Here is a 16,805-nt window from a genome sequence, read left to right as displayed (position 1 = left end):
GAAAAAGAGGGTTTGGACTGGTAAACGTGTTCAGTCAGAATGAATGATACCACATTGCGTATGTACATTACGCACAACGTACCTTTTTAAGTCCGTCGATGGGTTTTTCGCGTGTTTTATTGATTGTTATTATGCATCTGTGTTTCGTAATTATCTTGAATGAAATGACAGCTTATCTGCTACGCCCCCTATTCTATAACCTTTCGTATAAGCAATCCCATGGATACCTTAGGTAGTTAAACCCCGGCCATGTCAACAAGTATTCTCTATACTCACAAACATTCCTCTCACACAGGCAAGTATTATATATCTTAAGACCGGTCCCTAACGATTCCACAAAACTAAGTAATTACTGTATTTGGAGCGTGCCTATCCAGAGTCTCTTAACCTTAACATGTATATACGCCTGCCTACCTAACTTAACTCGACTCCCGAGCAAGCCTTAGAAGCATAATAGGCTAAGCCGTAGCACTCAAATACATAACACCCAGAACGTCCCATTCCGTTCCTGTACGTCCATCTCATGTCTCGTAATAATCTCCGTCGTCATGTAAACCAAACGCCACCCAATGCACCAATTCAAAGCGTGCTTTTAAGAATAAAGTCACGTAAGGGGTATAACCGCCCAGAACTCAAATGAACAAATACAGAGAATACGAGGTACCAACGCACGATTCATACATGATACTTAACTAATAAGTACTATCCTAGAAGTGTCGAAGGATTCCCGCGACTATTGAGAGTCCTTTATGCCTTTCTCAGCGTCTTTGTCAACCTCGATTTCCTTCATTCCATCTATTTCGGATTCCTTTTCCTTCTCGGGAACTTCCTTCGTAGGAGTCATCGGGCGACTAGGAGCCGGTGTCGCCAAGGCTTGTCCCGGTAAGCCATCAGCTATCTTCGCAGAACCAGGTCGAGTACCGCCGCTCATCCGTCTCACGAGAATAGGATTGGGGCGATCTAGGTCCGCTTGAGAAAAGTCTCTGGAACTCCATGAAGCGCGTTGCACCTTCGCTCCACGGGGTATACTACTGACCGAACGCCGCGAGCTGATACTAGCAGTGCGGCTAGCTCTTCCCACAGGAACGTGTGACACACGTACTGGGTTTATGTCGGCCAGGTAGTCATCATCCTCATCTTCGATCTTCGGAGCTCGTCGAACAGACTTAACAGTGAAGTATGGCTCTGGTAGCAGCTCTGGGAATTTCTCCGTAGAACCTGATTCCGTTACTGTTCTCGATTTAGGTTTCGGTGGAGGAGGCTGATCGGTTGCCCTTTGCTCAATATGTTCAAAATAACGAATTCGAATCCCTTCGAGGCTCTGCGAAGTGAAATATTCGCGGTTTCGAGATAATGACATCCATGAGGATATGCCGCCGATGATTATCAGAATCATGACCGCAATCGTAAGAAGGGCCTGGATCACGATAATGACGACCCCGATCACCGTGACCACTATGCGATCGAGATTAAAATCGGGAAGAAAAGCAATCGAGAGGCCGGTGGTTATCACTCGGGTGAGTGCTAGCAACCAAACCGCTAGAGCGGTATTGCGCTGCCCTTCATAAGGATTAAGGGCCGCTATGACAATAAGAGCGAGGATATCGACGATAAAAAGCCCAAAAACCTGAGCGAGGGGATTGCCCGAACCACCCCCCAGAAAGCAACCGCGGATGAACTGATAGAGCAACCAAAATGCAAAAAACCACCACCTCGAGAGTCTATAACGCGCAGACAGCCAGCCAAATCGTTTCACATACATCTCATCCTGGTGGACGTTTTTCCGATTGGGGTCTTTATCAACGAAATGCCAGCGAACGAAAGGCAGGGAACCAGCTGGCTTCTCTCTCAATTCTTCCTCTTTCAACTGGCTGAGACGGACTGGCACCAAACAGGGAACATACCCAAAGATCTTACCATGTCGTAGCAAGATCCGGTCGGAATCCATAGCGAATGTGCTGAAACGCAACCGAAAGTGTAGCGCATATAAGACCAAGCCACCCATACCAACCATTAGGATAACGAAAACAATAGCAGCTATCGCAGTAGGCCCAGCAGAACCGTGGATAGCAAACTGAAACATGGCCAGAGTGGTAATAGAGAAGAACGCAATAAATAACGTCCTTAGAACAGCAAGACTCAAGTAACCCGTCCAATGAGATCGAAAATACTCCAAGCGATCTTGTTTGATCCATTTAAGTTTCACCAAGCCCTCAAGGGAATATTTGAAAGCAATCAGTAGGAAAACCACAAGCCCGAGTACGACAAGGAGCCAGATTAACCCAACTATGAACGCATTCGGAGCAGGAATGCTTAACTCGGATAGCTCACCTGCAAACCCGGGAGAAGTGCCAGGCAATGGCATCCCCGGACGAACCGGATTGCCATTCCAGTTATAATCGTAGGGATCATTCGGATCGTAGGGCTGTCTTTTCGCTAGAGCATTGACAGCACCCTTCAAAATCCCTGAACCTCTCTCAGAGAGTTCGGTAGCGACGTACGATATGAGCGAACGGCCATAAATCTGCTGGGTGAGACCTCCTTGGTTATTAATGACCGTGCTGCCAGCTCCTCCGACCTGACTTGCATTGCCGCTGACGCCAACAAAGTGATTAAGCGAATTCACCACCTGAGCGCTAGGTACCAAGCCAGCAGCCCACGCAAAGTTGCTCCACCACGCCGGAAGTACGCTGGGCCAAGGTAGTGATAGCGCGCCGGAATAGAATATGGACTGGAAGGTTTCGAATATGACAAGGACAGACAATGAGTGAGCGTAATGACTCCTCATATGGGGTATGCTGACACCATAAGCTGCTGTCGCAAACGAAGCTATTATGGCCACGAGAGTAAAGACACCTAGGACGGTACTGATCGATTCAGGTTGCGAAAATGTATTCCCGTTCTTCATCACGGCTTGGAAACACCCAATTTCAGTTTGGCTAGAGTTGGCGAATACCTGTATCCTCGCGAACCCCTCGAGGTCGGGAACTTCGTAGGCGATTTGCGGGATTCCAGAAACCTGTAGCGGGCCGACTGGTAACAAAGCAAAGGCCTCGATGGGCTGTTCGGCCTTCATAGGGCACATACTAGTTGAGACTGTTAGCATCGGGAGGCATAAAGCTTAGTTAGATAAACGTACCTGTAGATATTCACATTGCACGGATTTACGGCCATCGCAAATCTACTTTCGCCGTAAGCTTCGACGGAGATATAAACTAGACGAACAGTCAGCCGGGAGTTCTCGTAAGAGGGACTAGTTTCCTTACGCATAACAGCTTCATCGCGTATATTGGTAGTTCCGTCGAGATGGAAGAGAACGGTAGAATTATCGTAGTAGAAGGCGGCGTCAAACTTGGTGATATTTAGCAAGCTCTGTCCACCAAGACAGTCACCAAAATCGCCCGTATATAATGCGGGTCGTCTATCGAGCGCTAAACTTGCTGTGACGCCGTCCAGGCTCATGCCGGTGATATATTGAGTATCCTTGGCCCATGTTGTCGGTAGGAGAGCCAGCCCGGCGAGAGTGGGAAGTATTAACGTATCGATTAGGCGATGGGCTAGCATCTTAGTGATGGGAGGCACCTCAGAAGGGCCATTAACGACAGAGTAGGTGTCTTAGATGGATGTTGAGTTGTGCAGATGGTCGCTAATATTCTTTATCCAATGCGAAGATAGTCGGTGAAAATCGACCCTCGAGAATAGGATGAAATATGAATATCATCGATCGAACATCTACTTTCTTCAAGAATCGTGATGAGAATTGTTGCGTTTAGTGTTATCATAAGAATGCTATACTTGAGGTTGCAAGTGACAAGTTATTTGTACCGATATGTAAGACCGGGGCGTTGTACTTGTGTAAACCGTAGAAACAAGTCGCGGGGCCGCGCAAAAGTTGAAGAGGGATCGACTATTGGACAAGGTAAAGTGGGAAAATCTAGTTGGCAGAGAGTCACGTAAAAGTTTTTACGAAGGGTGTATGTCGGCCAATGAAAGACAGAATGACGGTGCAAAATGACGGTGTAGACAAATTTCGAAGAAGGAAGAGATAGAAGGTCATGTATGATGTATCGGCTCAGACGGGATCACGGAAGACGCGGTTGTGATATAAGACCTGATAACGATATATACCTACCTAGGTACTTCCCTTAGGTATATCAATATAACTACCTACATAGGTATATATATGTAGGTAGGTATTACACCACTTACGTGCGGGTTAGGTAAGTTCCACTACATACATGTAGGTATGATCTAATTCTTAATTATCCCCCCTGTGCCTGCTGTATAGATCGAATGTGAACGTGTCGACATGGAAAGACTTCACCCTTCCCCCGTCACTTCCACTTCCGTGCTCCGTCCATTGGGTTTCTAGTGGAGTAGTTGCTGCCGCCTAAGCCGTGGCAACTAGGACCTGACTGGCCCTGACAGGGGAGCCAACATCTCGCCTCCTATTGGTAGACCCGTCCCGTTATGGGAAGTCAGATCACAACCCATGTTTGCTACGTAGAACAACAAGACAAGTACATATGTAACCTAGTCCCTTGCGGGCCGTTGTGGACGACCTAGCTTCAATTTAATACACTATTTTTCCTTTGCTTTTATCTTGATTTTATCTGATTACTTATCTTTTACTAGGTACCTAAGGTACATTAGGTAGCATACTGTAGTATTTATTAGTTTGATCCCAAAGAAGAGTCTAGGCATGTTTAAACCCGACGAATCACCTCCATGTCAGACAGCTGAAGTTGCTTCCGGGGACTATCATTCGCTCTGCGTTCTGCGTCGGAAGCTCTTAAGACATACATAATGCGCATATAGCTGCAAGGCCCCAAAAAGTTTATTAAGCCCAAAGGATCGGGTTTTGATAAGATGAACGGTCAAGGCCAATGCGGAACATTTTATCCACCCACCTCCTTCACCTCCTCGTACATTTATCGCCACCGCCACGACGTGTATGATTAGATCCATCTAGGTTAAACCGTCAACTATCTAACCTACTAGGTTAGTTATGTATATCTGAACTAAACGAAATATGTTATACCTATATATAATATTCATCTCGGTAAGGAGGGTGGTGGAAAAAAAAAAAAAGACTGTTTGCTCTACTTTGTCATCATGAACTCGTCATGTACTATTGCATGACTTCGGTTCGTATAACAGTTCCGTCGTAAAGACTATAGCAATAGTTACCTAGGTAGGTAGATAGATAATTATTATCACCTACGATAAACGACTCAATAGCAACATAGAAAAAAAAGAAAAAAAGGGCCCAACACCAAAAAGCGGCAGCTATAATTTATAAGGTATATATGCAAGCGCTTAGAAGCTTAAATTTGAGGGATTAATCAATGTACAACTGACGTTGGAAAACACGAGATATCCTTCAACCCCACTGCTACAGGGGCGGTAGAGTCGCCATGGAATCCGGCTATGAGGTCAAAATGCACTTCAATGATGGTATCAACTTAATAAATCCTCGCTCCATGTTGAATCATGTTTTGGCTATATCCTTCTCAACTCTCTACTGCGAGTGCAGGGTGAAGAGAGGAAACCTCCTTTCCGAAGTGAAAGACAGCATGAACGCCGAATAGATGCAAATATAAATGTATAGCTGCGACAAAAATTGAGGGCGTGAGCACGGGGCCACGATTAGATTAAACCCCATGAACCCAGCACATGGAGGCCATTCCTCTGTAGCCGCCCGATCCTAGCCCGCCGAATTGACCAAGCGAACATATCATGAGCTCGTTGGTATACTGTAATGCGAATGTGAGCAGGCCAGAAGAACATTGGTCTCGAATGGTATCAATAATTCTTTTTTTTTCATGTCGTGATAGTCGTGAAGTAGAGCAAATCCAATATTCAATACGCCCAAAGGCAAAAAATTTTTTTTTTTTTTTCATAATTGACCGATTACACATAATTTTCCTCGTCGTCTTCCTCAATAGGGGCGGGAGTCCTCCTTTCGTTTCTGCGCTTAGGACGCCTGTGTCTCGAGCTTGAGATGTTACTCGCCGAATCCTCAGGAGCTAAGTCGAAATCATCGCCTCCCCAATCGCTCTCGCTCATACCATCATCATCTCCTACAGCCCATGGTGGTCTCTCAGAGCCTTGTGAATTGCCGGACAGTTGTGGCAAGACATCGATCCTTCCGGCACGGCGGTGCTGCTGGCTTAGCAACAGGCCATTATTGCGCTGGCGGAGAGCATTCCGCACTACTTCGGCACGTTCGTGAAGTTTCTCAAATGCGTCTTCAAGGGCTTCCATACCCTGGTAAATATCCCTTTCTACCTCAGCTAGGACAGCCATTTCAACCTCTTCATCATAGGATACGGGTTGGCGGCTATGGCCAGGCGTAGCAGACGACGACAACGAAACAAAAGAAGCGGGCGTTGCGCCACGGGAATATACGCCAGAGAAGGGCGTAGTGCTACGAGACCCGCCGAATCCTGACGCATGGCGCATACTGGTCCCTCGTGGTGGGGGGGATGAAAACCCATTCGCGGGTGTACCACCTCGAGATTGTGGATTATCGGCAGTAGGCGTTATCGAGTCATCAGCATCAGCGCCAGACCAGAGAAAGCCGTCAAAACGGCCCGATATGAGAATTTCCCACTCTTGGGGGCTAATGTCGGTGATAGTCGCAAGAAGATCATGGTGAAAAGGGTGCTTGACGAGAAATACGGCTGTTTCTGCATCGCGAGGTGCTTGAGGCAGACGGTAGATGCGCTGAAGTGCTAGACCCGTTTTGACCATGAAATCTGTCCTTGGCTTACGCATTGGTGTAGGTGCTCTCAGAGAAGGCTGTAATTCCCGGGCACCAGAAATTAATGCATTGAAGTACGGTTGCTCATGCTGATCAAGATTGGTCAAGATGGCAAAGGTCAGCGTCTCATCGTCGATCTCAGAAGGCGCTGGTGCAGGCGCCTCAGCACAGTTGCTCATCCATCGATCGACTACAGACCTGACCTTCTTGGACTGTCGTAGATAGTGATCCCTAAACTCTTCTGCGATATCCGGGTCTAACTTGATCGGGGAAGCCGGCCTAGGAGGCATGTCTTGTGCAGTCTCAATCGCATTTGCAGAAAGAGAGGGAAGATCAAATGGGGGCCACGCTGGCATTTCAACCCTGCCTCCCACCCGTTCTAGTACTTCGCCCCATCCTAACCCTCGGTGCTCTTCTGGTGTCTTTTCACACATGATACAATTGCAGCCCTCGGCAGGAAGATCTCGAGAGAATACATCTTCTAATCGGTCGAGTAGCCGCCGTGCAACGGACTTATGTCCTGTTGCTACTGCAACCGAGCCCTGCTTCTGAATGACGGACTGATATTGATCAAGGAGATTAAAGAATGGTGCGAATAGAGTGTCCGCACCCGCTAGAGGAGGGTTTGAGGGTCGTGATCCATTCTGACGTGGTATCGCAGAAAGGAAATTCCTTGGAAGCGGATGAGGTAGACCGCCGTTCTGAAGTAGGTAATCAATCCTGGGGACTTCCTGAATATTCAATGGGGGAGGGGGAGGCGGTGGTGGGGGACCGAAATCAGATGCTGGGGTTGCTGAAGGCGTAGGACGTTCTTGTCTTTCACGCCTAGAGTTAAAGCTAGGCTTCACATCTGGGAAGGCTTGCGGCGGTGGAAATTGTGGCGTAGCTGTAGGTGTTCTTGGTGATGAGTCCTGTATAGAGTCTGGGGAATCTTCGGCTTCGATTGGGCTAGGGTTCCTACGAGATCTTGTCGAGGCTGTCCGTTTGGGAGCAACAGGAGTAGCGGTTGAAGAAGTCCCTACGGTTTTATTATCGCTCAGTTGGGATGCCTCACCGTTAACTCGTACGCCGAATGGCGGAGGCGGTGGAGGCGGGGGGGGAGGAGGTGGCGGATAAGATGGAGTTGGAGGAGATTTGATAGTAGAAGCGTAGCTTGAAGCTTTAGATTTAGTAGACAGCTTTGATTTCTCATCGTGTTTTGAGCTAGATCGTGATAAACCGGAGGTCCTTGACTGAGGTCGGTCCGAACCAGATTCCATCTCCTCTCTCAACTTCGAGGTAGGTGTTTTGCTTCGTCTTTTCTTTTCTTCGGATAAATCTGTCTCAGGAGGGCTAGGCGGCCGACTATCTTTCTGGGTATTCTTCCTACTCAAACCACCTGTCGATTTAGATCTGCCTATGTTACCGGAACCAAGATCTGTGGTATCTGGAGTGAAGGGATCATTGTGGGCGGACGCCCCTACGTCTTCGCGGCTGAGTACAGCTTCCTTACTGTGGGCCTTGCTAAAGGTAGGATATGGCAAGCTAACCCGGCTGCCAGAAAGGGTTGTCCTCGAAAGTTCGGGTACTAGGTCGCTCATTGAAGATGTCCTCCTATCACGATCCCTCTCTTTCTCTTCTTTGGTTCGGTGTCGTCGATGCGAGGAGGTGTGCGAATCCCCATCAGTGCTGGCTTTATGCTTAGAACGGTGTGATTTGTGGTGGTGATAGTGACTATCCCTGTCACTTCTAACGCGTTCCTTATCCTTTTCCCTATCACGCTCCCGCTCACTCTTTTTACGCCGAGGATCTCTTGAGCGGGTATCGCTGGTTGCGTCGGCATCAGGGTCTCTGGAGCCCATTGTGGCGGACCATACGAGCCCGACCGGGCCCAACCGCTAATTCGATTTGACGAGGGAGGGTCGTCGAACTTATTCGAAGGGTGCAGAGGGTCCTCGATTGGAGAGGGTTCAGGGTAAGGACGAATGAATTCAATGCTTGAGTGGTCTTAATTAGGAATCTAGGGATTTATGCAATGCGTTCGTTGGCAAAAAAAATTGGAAAAACATTACATGTAGATGGAAAGAAAAAGTGGTGAAAGCAGCACAAGGCACAAGGCACATTGCATGTTCCAATGTTCCAAATGTTCCCAAAAGATGTGCAAGGGAAGGTGACGGCGGCTATTGGAGTCTTTTTACACGCTACGCAGCTGCCTGTGATTCGATGAGTAGCATGCTTAAGGTGGGGTCGCTATATCCCACAGACCTCGACTTTCTAATAATTTGTTTTATTTAATGCATATCTATATATATCTATATATAGGTAGAGAGATCTGGCATAACATTGAATAACCTAATCGGAGATCGTCATAGCAAAAATCTGTTTATTTATTTGCTTTATTTGCTTCAATAGTGCTTAAGGATTTCTCCAAACTCGAGTTGAGTTTACCTGAGTGCCGCTTACGCCCCTCATCGGTAGTATACGGTTCTATATATGTATATGTGTGTTTTAGATACCATAAATATTCGTAATATATGACCTGGTACGTTAATCGTAAGTCTATCCAAGTCTTCCTTTATTCCTTCATAAATGTCCTTTTAAGAGCCTAGAAAATTCCATATAAACTTATCCTATTTATAGGCGGTCTAGTAAGCCACGGCTCTCCAGCATCAGGACGATCTGGTGCACGATGGATCGCACTGTCTGCTTCTCGCCATCTACTACTAAATCGGCCTTAGAGGGAGCCTCATATGGGTCGTCAACACCTGTGAAGCCCTTAATCTCACCAGCACGAGCCTTAGCGTAGATGCCTCGCTTGTCCGTCTTCTCGCAGTACTCGAGAGGAGTAGCGACGTGGACAAGGTAAAAGTCACCGTATTTCTCAACAGCTTCCTTAGCAGCTGCTCTGTCTTTGTCAAAGGGCGCAATAGGGGCGGCGATGACAGCAGCACCGGACCTAGTCAGCTCGCCAGCGACAAATGCGATACGAGCAATGTTAGTGCTGCGGTCTTCTCTGCTAAAACCCAGTTCAGACGACAGTTCGTGGCGCACAGTCTCACCAAGTAGCATAGACACTGATCGACCGCCCTGTTGGTTTAGGGTAACCTGAAGAGCTCTCGCGATCTGGTCCTTACCGCTGTTTGTGTAGCCGGTTAAGAAGACAGTAAACCCCTGAGCAGCACGCGGAGGATGCGACTCGCGCAGTACCTTAACGACCTCAGGATATGAGAACCACTCGGGGATATCTCGGCCGCTCCTCAGTCGCGAGCGCAGTTCTGTACCGGAGATGTTCAATGTGCGAGTATCCTTTGGGATTTCGTCGATAGGCGCGTACTCGTCCTTGTCGGGTAAATATGTCATCATTTGGAAGGGCACAACCTCAATGCCTAGTTCGTCACGGTATTTCTCAACAGCGTACTGGGCATCGTAAGGTCCATAGAAATCAACACCTTGGCTGTTCTTTCCGGGACCGGCGTGGTCACGGCCAACGATGAAGTGAGTTGCTCCGTGATTCTTGCGGATAATGGCGTGCCAGATAGCTTCGCGGGGGCCACCCATTCGCATAGCCAACGGGAGGAGACCCAAGACCGCCATGCCATTAGGATATCTTGGCAAGAGGGCCTTGTAGACTCGCACTCGTGTGAAGTGGTCAATATCTCCGGGTTTTGTCAAGCCAACCACCGGATGAATGAGCACATTTGCGTGATGCGAACGAGCAGCACGGACTGTCAGCTCTCGGTGAGCACGGTGCATAGGGTTCCTTGTCTGAAAAGCAACAACACGGCTCCAACCAAGCTTATCAAAGTGTAATCGGAGCTCGGCCGGAGTGTCTATCGCGAGGATCGGGATTAGTTTTAATGGCATAATGGTTTTTAGATTATTGTGGTTAGACTTACATCGGAGGTCTACAAAGTCATAATGCTGTAGACGGTTGACAGCTTCTACCTTACCACCGACGTAGAAATCGGCAGCAGTTCTGAAGAGATATTTAACAGCGGGATGCGCTTCATCATCGCTCCCGAAAACTTCCTTAGCTTCGAGGACCCTATTGTGCTCATGTGTCAGTAATGTCGATTACGCAAGACTTGGCGAAGGAGAGGTTTCCCGTACTTGTCTGGTTTGTAGATATCGTCTACGGTAAGAATGGCCAAACTCCTGTCGTCACGAAGATCGCGTAGCGTTACTCGGACACCTGGTTTTAGACCAACCTCCTTGATGGTTTCGTCAGACAGATCCAGAGTAATGGGTATGCTGAACAGAATGCCGTCGGCTAGCCTATTCTCCTTTACGACACTGTGCAAGACAGTCAGCGCTTGGTCTCGTTACTCATGTAGCCTAGTAGTTACATACCCTTTATAATCGGCCTCGTTCATGAAACCTAGACGTAAATCTGTGTAAGCTTGGCTTCATTCCGAGAGCACAGGTTCTCGTATAATAATCGTTACCCTGTCCAATAGCACGCGTGGATTTTTTTTTTTTAAAAAAAAAGTATGGTTGAACCATGTAGCACCAGACAAAATGAGAAGCACGGATGTCAAAGATTAAACATGGTAATAAGTAAACACACCTTCCAGAGGTGAGAAGCCGCCATTGAGGATCAATTCAAGATCACAGAGCTGTCTCTCGGTCAGGGTAATGGCGGGGAGAGTTTCAGCTTCGGCCTCGAGCTGAGCTTGTCTAGGAAAGTCTCTGGCAATAAGGTCCTTGAGGACGCCGCCATGGGGAGGATTCGCCATTGTCTCGGAACACAACTTAGGTAAATGTAGATTATAGTAAGGAAAAGGTAAGAGAAGGAGAAGAGAGCCAGATACTCTTGACTCTTGACTCTTGACTTTAGTTCTTGATAAAAGACCGGGAGCAACAGATAATAAGGGAGGATAGATAATCAATGCCCGTATGGAACATATAACAATGTTAAAACGTGCTACGATAAAAGATAATACGGAGAGTCGAGAGCCGACATAGCCACTTGCTAGGTTACAGATAAAAAAAAAAAAAAAAACTAGAGCTAATTCCGTTGCCGTTGACGCTACGTAATTAGTAGCAGAGAGATGCAGTCTCTGCAGGGCAGAACTTATGCAGCGACCCTATGAGGACCCTATGAGGACCCTATGAGATGGAGACTAAGACCTGGGCAAAAAAAATGAATCGAATAGCATTTAGCCTTGATGACGTGCTCAAGGACTAGCGAGAGCCGTCGCCTACCAAGCGGTTCTCGTTTGTCACTGGACCGACGCGGCCTTTTTGAACGAATTGGGAAGTCAAGTAGACCGAAAACATGCCCGATAACACGGCTCTCGGGACCCAGTAACCATGATGATGCCTTAATTTGTGTAATTGTGTAAATGAGAGCAAATGTTGTATCTCATGTCGATCGCGGAGAACATATACCAAATCTTGGGGTAAATTGAATATGTACATCACCTTAGGTAGGTTAGGTAGAATGAAGAAGAGATGGCGACCTTCTGCGGCTCCAAGGCTCCAAGACTCTTAGGCTCTTAGCTTTCTTCAGCTGCGGAGGTACTGCGGAGGTACTTCGATACCGTCTACCCCTCCTCCCCTCCTTCCCTCCCTCTCTCCACGAATGCCCCGGCCTTATGCAATTGTAGAGGCTCAAAGATAATGTTCCGATATACATCTTTGGTAAACCGGTAGACGGTAGACAGTAGACGGTAGAATTAGGCTCTGCCAAATTGGTACCTATTCAGGAAGCAATATGCCATGATAAAATTACCTACACCCTAATTTTGTTCATTACCCTTTCTCACTATCCTCCTCCTTCTTGCAAGTATTCATCGTGTTTTACAAGCAAATAGTAGTTATGTGTTCTCATCTGTGATACAAACTTGCAACATCAAGCAAACTGCCAGGATATGTCCCCTCAGATATTTTGGACATTGCAACACAAAAGAAACGGAAAGGTACAATGACGCAGACATGGTTGAACACTTTACGTCTTAACCTCATCCTCAAATTTATTATCCTCATCCTTCTTACCGTTACCTTTTGAAAGTAGATCATGAACATATTGGCGCCATCCAGATGCCGCATTGCTATGTGTTATATCTCGTGCCGCCACTTCTATAGTTGTAGGGCCAGCCGGGGGAGTGTGCCAATGGTCCCTATCCGGCGTAGGAAGAGGTATCATCGTTATAGAAGATGAAGTCTCTACTGGTGTAACATTTCCCGAGGTCGACCCTACGATTATAACACTGCTATTAGAAACCTGGTCCGATATGGATGCAATCGTTGACGTCTGAAAGGTGGTCGGATGACCGCTGCTACTGAATAACGTTGCATTTGCTATCATTCTAATCAGTTATCGTTATTCAAAATTCATCTACAGTTTATATCCACTCACATAATGAACTATCAGTACACGACGTGGTCGAAGACGGCCAGGGAACAGGAGTTCCCGTCGCGCCCTCAGCACCTGATGCAAATGAGGTAGCTGATGAAGTTAAGGTTTCTATAGATCCCGGCTGAGTAAACCCATCATCGGTGCAAGTTGTATCAATGGTGGCAGGGGGGATTTCGCTTTCTGTACAGGTTGTGTCAGGCTCTTGAGTTGTTGGAAGTTCTTCGGTACAAGTATCCGATGATGATGTTGCAGTATAAGAGCCTGATGGCGAAGATGAGGTTATTTGAGGAGGAATGCTCTGCCCCCCTGGGCTACTCGATGCAATTGTTCCTGTGGTAGACGCCCCCGATGGTAAAGAAGCCGATGTGGTCGAGTTCAAGGACATAAACGTAGTAGAACTGTTCCCGGCGGGTGATTGGCTTACGACCCCTGATGATGCCGTAAGGGACCCAGTAATCCCCGATTCTGTGGATGGGACGGCCGGGATGCCACTTGAACTAGGTAGTGGACTTGTAGTTGTCCCAAGTGATAAACTACTATTTGACGGACCATGAGATGCAGAGTGCGGTGTAGATTGAGTTGTTGGGTTAGGAGTGGCAGCGCTCGAAGGGACGCTTTCTTGGGATGTCGATTGGGTATTGGTCTCTATCGACTGTCCAGTAGGGCCACTTGTCGGAAATACATGGGAAGTTGACATATTTGAGAATGGGAAGGGAATAGAACTTGGGACTCTAGTGAAGGAACTAGTCACATTGGCGGTGAGGATCGAGGAAGTACTTCCAAAAACACTCTCACTTCTAGTAATGGTTTGATTAGGGATGGCACTAGATGAGGCAGTTGGACCTGATGATATCGTTGAATTTGAAACTGAAGATGGAAGTAACGTTTCTGATGTTCCAGAGGACGAGCTAAAAGCGCTGTTACTTTCGATAGAGCTTGGCATAGTAAAGGACTCGGTTCCTGAATTGGTAGTTCCTCCTGATGGAGCAGTCGGGTTAGGAAGCGCCGTGGTATTCGTCAAAGGAAAAGGTGGCATTGACGGCGATACCCCAGATGTAAGCGTAGATACCACTGTACCCGAAGCTGAGCCGCGAGTAGTTGAAAATACGCTTTCAGAGTGAACTGTGTTAGAGAAGGACTCTGTACTAGTCGTGACAGCTGAGCTCGAGCCCGGACCAACCGACTGGCCTGATGGCCCGTTGGACGATGCAGTTGGCCCTAAGCTTTTGGTGGAGTTCGAGAAGGGGAATGGTGGTCTCAGCCCTGAAGCCGTAGGGGTGGATAAGCTGGCTAAACTCGTACTTGAACTAGTGATGAAAGGCGTGATAGTTAGTGAACGAGTTTCGTTAGATGAGTTAACAGAACTCGTAGGAGAGCTGCTTGATAGGCTTTGAGATCCCGTTGAGATGGTACCCGATGGCCCTGTTGGTTTGCTTGTAATATTTGTCGAATTTGGCATAGGGAAAGGAGGAAGTGAGCTAGTAATCTGTGCCGAAGCGCTATTTGAGGCTCCTGAGGGCACGATGCTCGTCAAACTACTAGTTCCACCGGTATAACTTCTAGAAAGTACGGTCGAGTTCGTCACGGGGCCTGTTGGTATGGGCGTTGAACTTAAAGAGATTGGGCCGGGGCCGGTAGGTACTCGACTGCCCGTAGGTCGTAATGTAGGTGTTGTAGCATTTGATAGCGGGAAAGGCGCCGATGAGCTGCTAATTCCTGTAGACTGTTCAATCGGACTACCAGACGGAGATCCAGTAGAGATAGGGTTCGAAATCGACGAAAGGTTAACGGAACCAGTAGGTGGGATTAATGTACCTGAATTCGAGACACCTGTAGGGCCCGTAGTTGGTAATGTCGAGTTAGTTAAGGGAAAGGGCATTGTTTGAGAACCACTTGGTGAAAGCTGACCAGATGATGAAGTCCGTACCGTCTGATTACCGCTTATAGATATAGACGATGTCTGCGAGGATATTCCCGTACTTAGAAGAGAGCTAATGGTCTCGGTTGTATGTCCAGTCACTGATATCGTTGAATTGGGCCATGGCGGAGATTGAGAGGCGGCAGAACCAGAATTGCTGAACCCACTACTTATCTCCCCAGAAACAGTCCCTGTTGAACTCGTGCTAGTCAGAGGAATCGTCTGACCATTCGGACCGTTTGTTAAGTTGGATGAAGGGAATAAGGGCCTAGAGGAGATGGCAGTAGTGGACTGAATACCTGAAATGGATATACTAGACGTTATGCTAGAGAAGGCAGTGCCAGTCGGGCCCAAAGGAGACGCTGTCGAGTTTGTAATAGGAAATGGAGGAAATGTTGAAGATGATCCAAAACTTGCTACCTCGCTAGAGACACTTGACTCAAGCATAGACGATCCAGTAGACACAACTGTGGGTAGTGAACTAGGTTGTAGGGTACCTGAAGATGAGAGAGATCCCCCAGTTGGTCCGCTTACAGAGGTAATTGACGAGTTCGTCAATGGAAATGGAGCTGACTTCGTTGTTACGGAGGTGATAATAGATAAAGTACTAGATATAGGACTGCTAGAAATTGTCATAGTACCGGTTCCGGGAGTTGGATTAGCAGGACTTGATGTACTAGCCGTTATATTTGATTGAATAGGCGGGGTTATGGACATCCCCTGAGAGGATCCACCCGATGGTAGAATAGTTGAGCCACCGGTAGGCGTTAGTGGTGATGACGAGTTCAGTGTAGGAGAATTCGGGGTTAAGCTGGTGATAGAAACAGTCCCTGGAGAAGAGACCGTAGTACCTATAGTCGAGTTGCTCAGGGGGAACGGTGCAGAGGAGGTATTTGGCACTATGACCGAACTAATTTCCCCGCCTGTTTCCGTGGGTGTGATTGTTTGGCTACGTGACCTAGTAATAACACTGCTATTGGAAAGTGGGAACGGCGCTGTTGTTGTGGAAGATATCTCGCTTTCGGTCAGAGTTCCAGACGCAACAACACTACTAATCTCCGTACTAGATCCCGATATTGTGGATATTGATGATATAGAACTGATTGTTGGGAATAGCGTGGTAACAAAACTTGAGCTAGCGGTAGAGAATCCGGAGCTTCCTGCTGTAGGCCCTTTACTGTTCGTCACGTTTGAGACAGGAAATGGGGGCATCGTCGAAGAACTCGAAATTATAGAGCTTGCTGATGGAGAGACAGTCTTAGATGATAAAGTCTCCGTGCCTATAGTACCACTAGGACCACCTTGACTCGAGGATCCAGTTTGGGAGAAAGTCACATTGGAGAGAGAGCTAATGGTCCCAACCGTAAAGCTTACTTGTGTACCGCTGCTTCCCGTTGCCAAAGGTTCCGAAGATATAGTAATTGACTGCGAACCACTTTTAGACGCGGTAGACCCTGTAGGGTTGGTATTAAATGTTGAGTTCGAGGTAAGAAAAGGGGCAGAAGTCCCACCGGTTGAAGGAAACGGAATACCCGATGAGGCGGCCGAAGACGTACTTGCTGTTGCTGATGTACCTGAAGAGATAGCTTCCGATCCAGAAGGTACTACGCTTTGCGTTGACTCTGTACTAGAGGTTGGCGGGACTGTGGATCCGGGCGACTCTGCACCCGATGAGAGTCCATTTGACGGTTGTGTTAGGGTACTTGTAGCACTTCCGGTGATAGCGGCTATACTAGAGGTGCCAGACGTCGTTCCATTCTCGATAATAGTCGTAGTAACCG

The 16,805-nt window shown here is 47.6% G+C and overlaps 3 protein-coding genes across 3 annotated transcripts; all 3 read right to left on the bottom strand.

Moving 5' to 3' along the window:
- Positions 1-733: 733 nt before the first annotated feature.
- GL218_02805 (Flavin carrier protein 1) lies at positions 734-3,564 on the bottom strand (the record flags this gene model as incomplete). Its single annotated transcript, XM_033579340.1, has 3 exons — positions 734-3,086; positions 3,140-3,215; positions 3,267-3,564. 3 exons carry the CDS (start codon positions 3,562-3,564, stop codon positions 734-736), a joined length of 2,727 nt encoding a protein of 908 aa, XP_033437080.1.
- A 2,349-nt stretch (positions 3,565-5,913) lies between these two features.
- GL218_02804 (uncharacterized protein) lies at positions 5,914-8,607 on the bottom strand (the record flags this gene model as incomplete). The annotated part of the gene is made up of 1 exon (XM_033579339.1): positions 5,914-8,607. The coding sequence occupies one exon, from the start codon at positions 8,605-8,607 to the stop codon at positions 5,914-5,916; it is 2,694 nt and encodes an 897-aa protein (XP_033437079.1).
- Positions 8,608-9,379: 772 nt separating this feature from the next.
- On the bottom strand, positions 9,380-11,481 carry GL218_02803 (Sulfate adenylyltransferase; the record flags this gene model as incomplete). Its single annotated transcript, XM_033579338.1, has 5 exons — positions 9,380-10,575; positions 10,642-10,790; positions 10,856-11,038; positions 11,096-11,123; positions 11,313-11,481. 5 exons carry the CDS (start codon positions 11,479-11,481, stop codon positions 9,380-9,382), a joined length of 1,725 nt encoding a protein of 574 aa, XP_033437082.1.
- Positions 11,482-16,805: the final 5,324 nt, after the last annotated feature.

The sequence above is a fragment of the Daldinia childiae genome (assembly GCF_008694065.1).
Source record: "Daldinia childiae strain JS-1345 chromosome Unknown Scaffold3, whole genome shotgun sequence".
Classification (NCBI taxonomy): domain Eukaryota; kingdom Fungi; phylum Ascomycota; class Sordariomycetes; order Xylariales; family Hypoxylaceae; genus Daldinia; species Daldinia childiae.
This window is presented reverse-complemented; position numbering and strand designations above follow the sequence as displayed.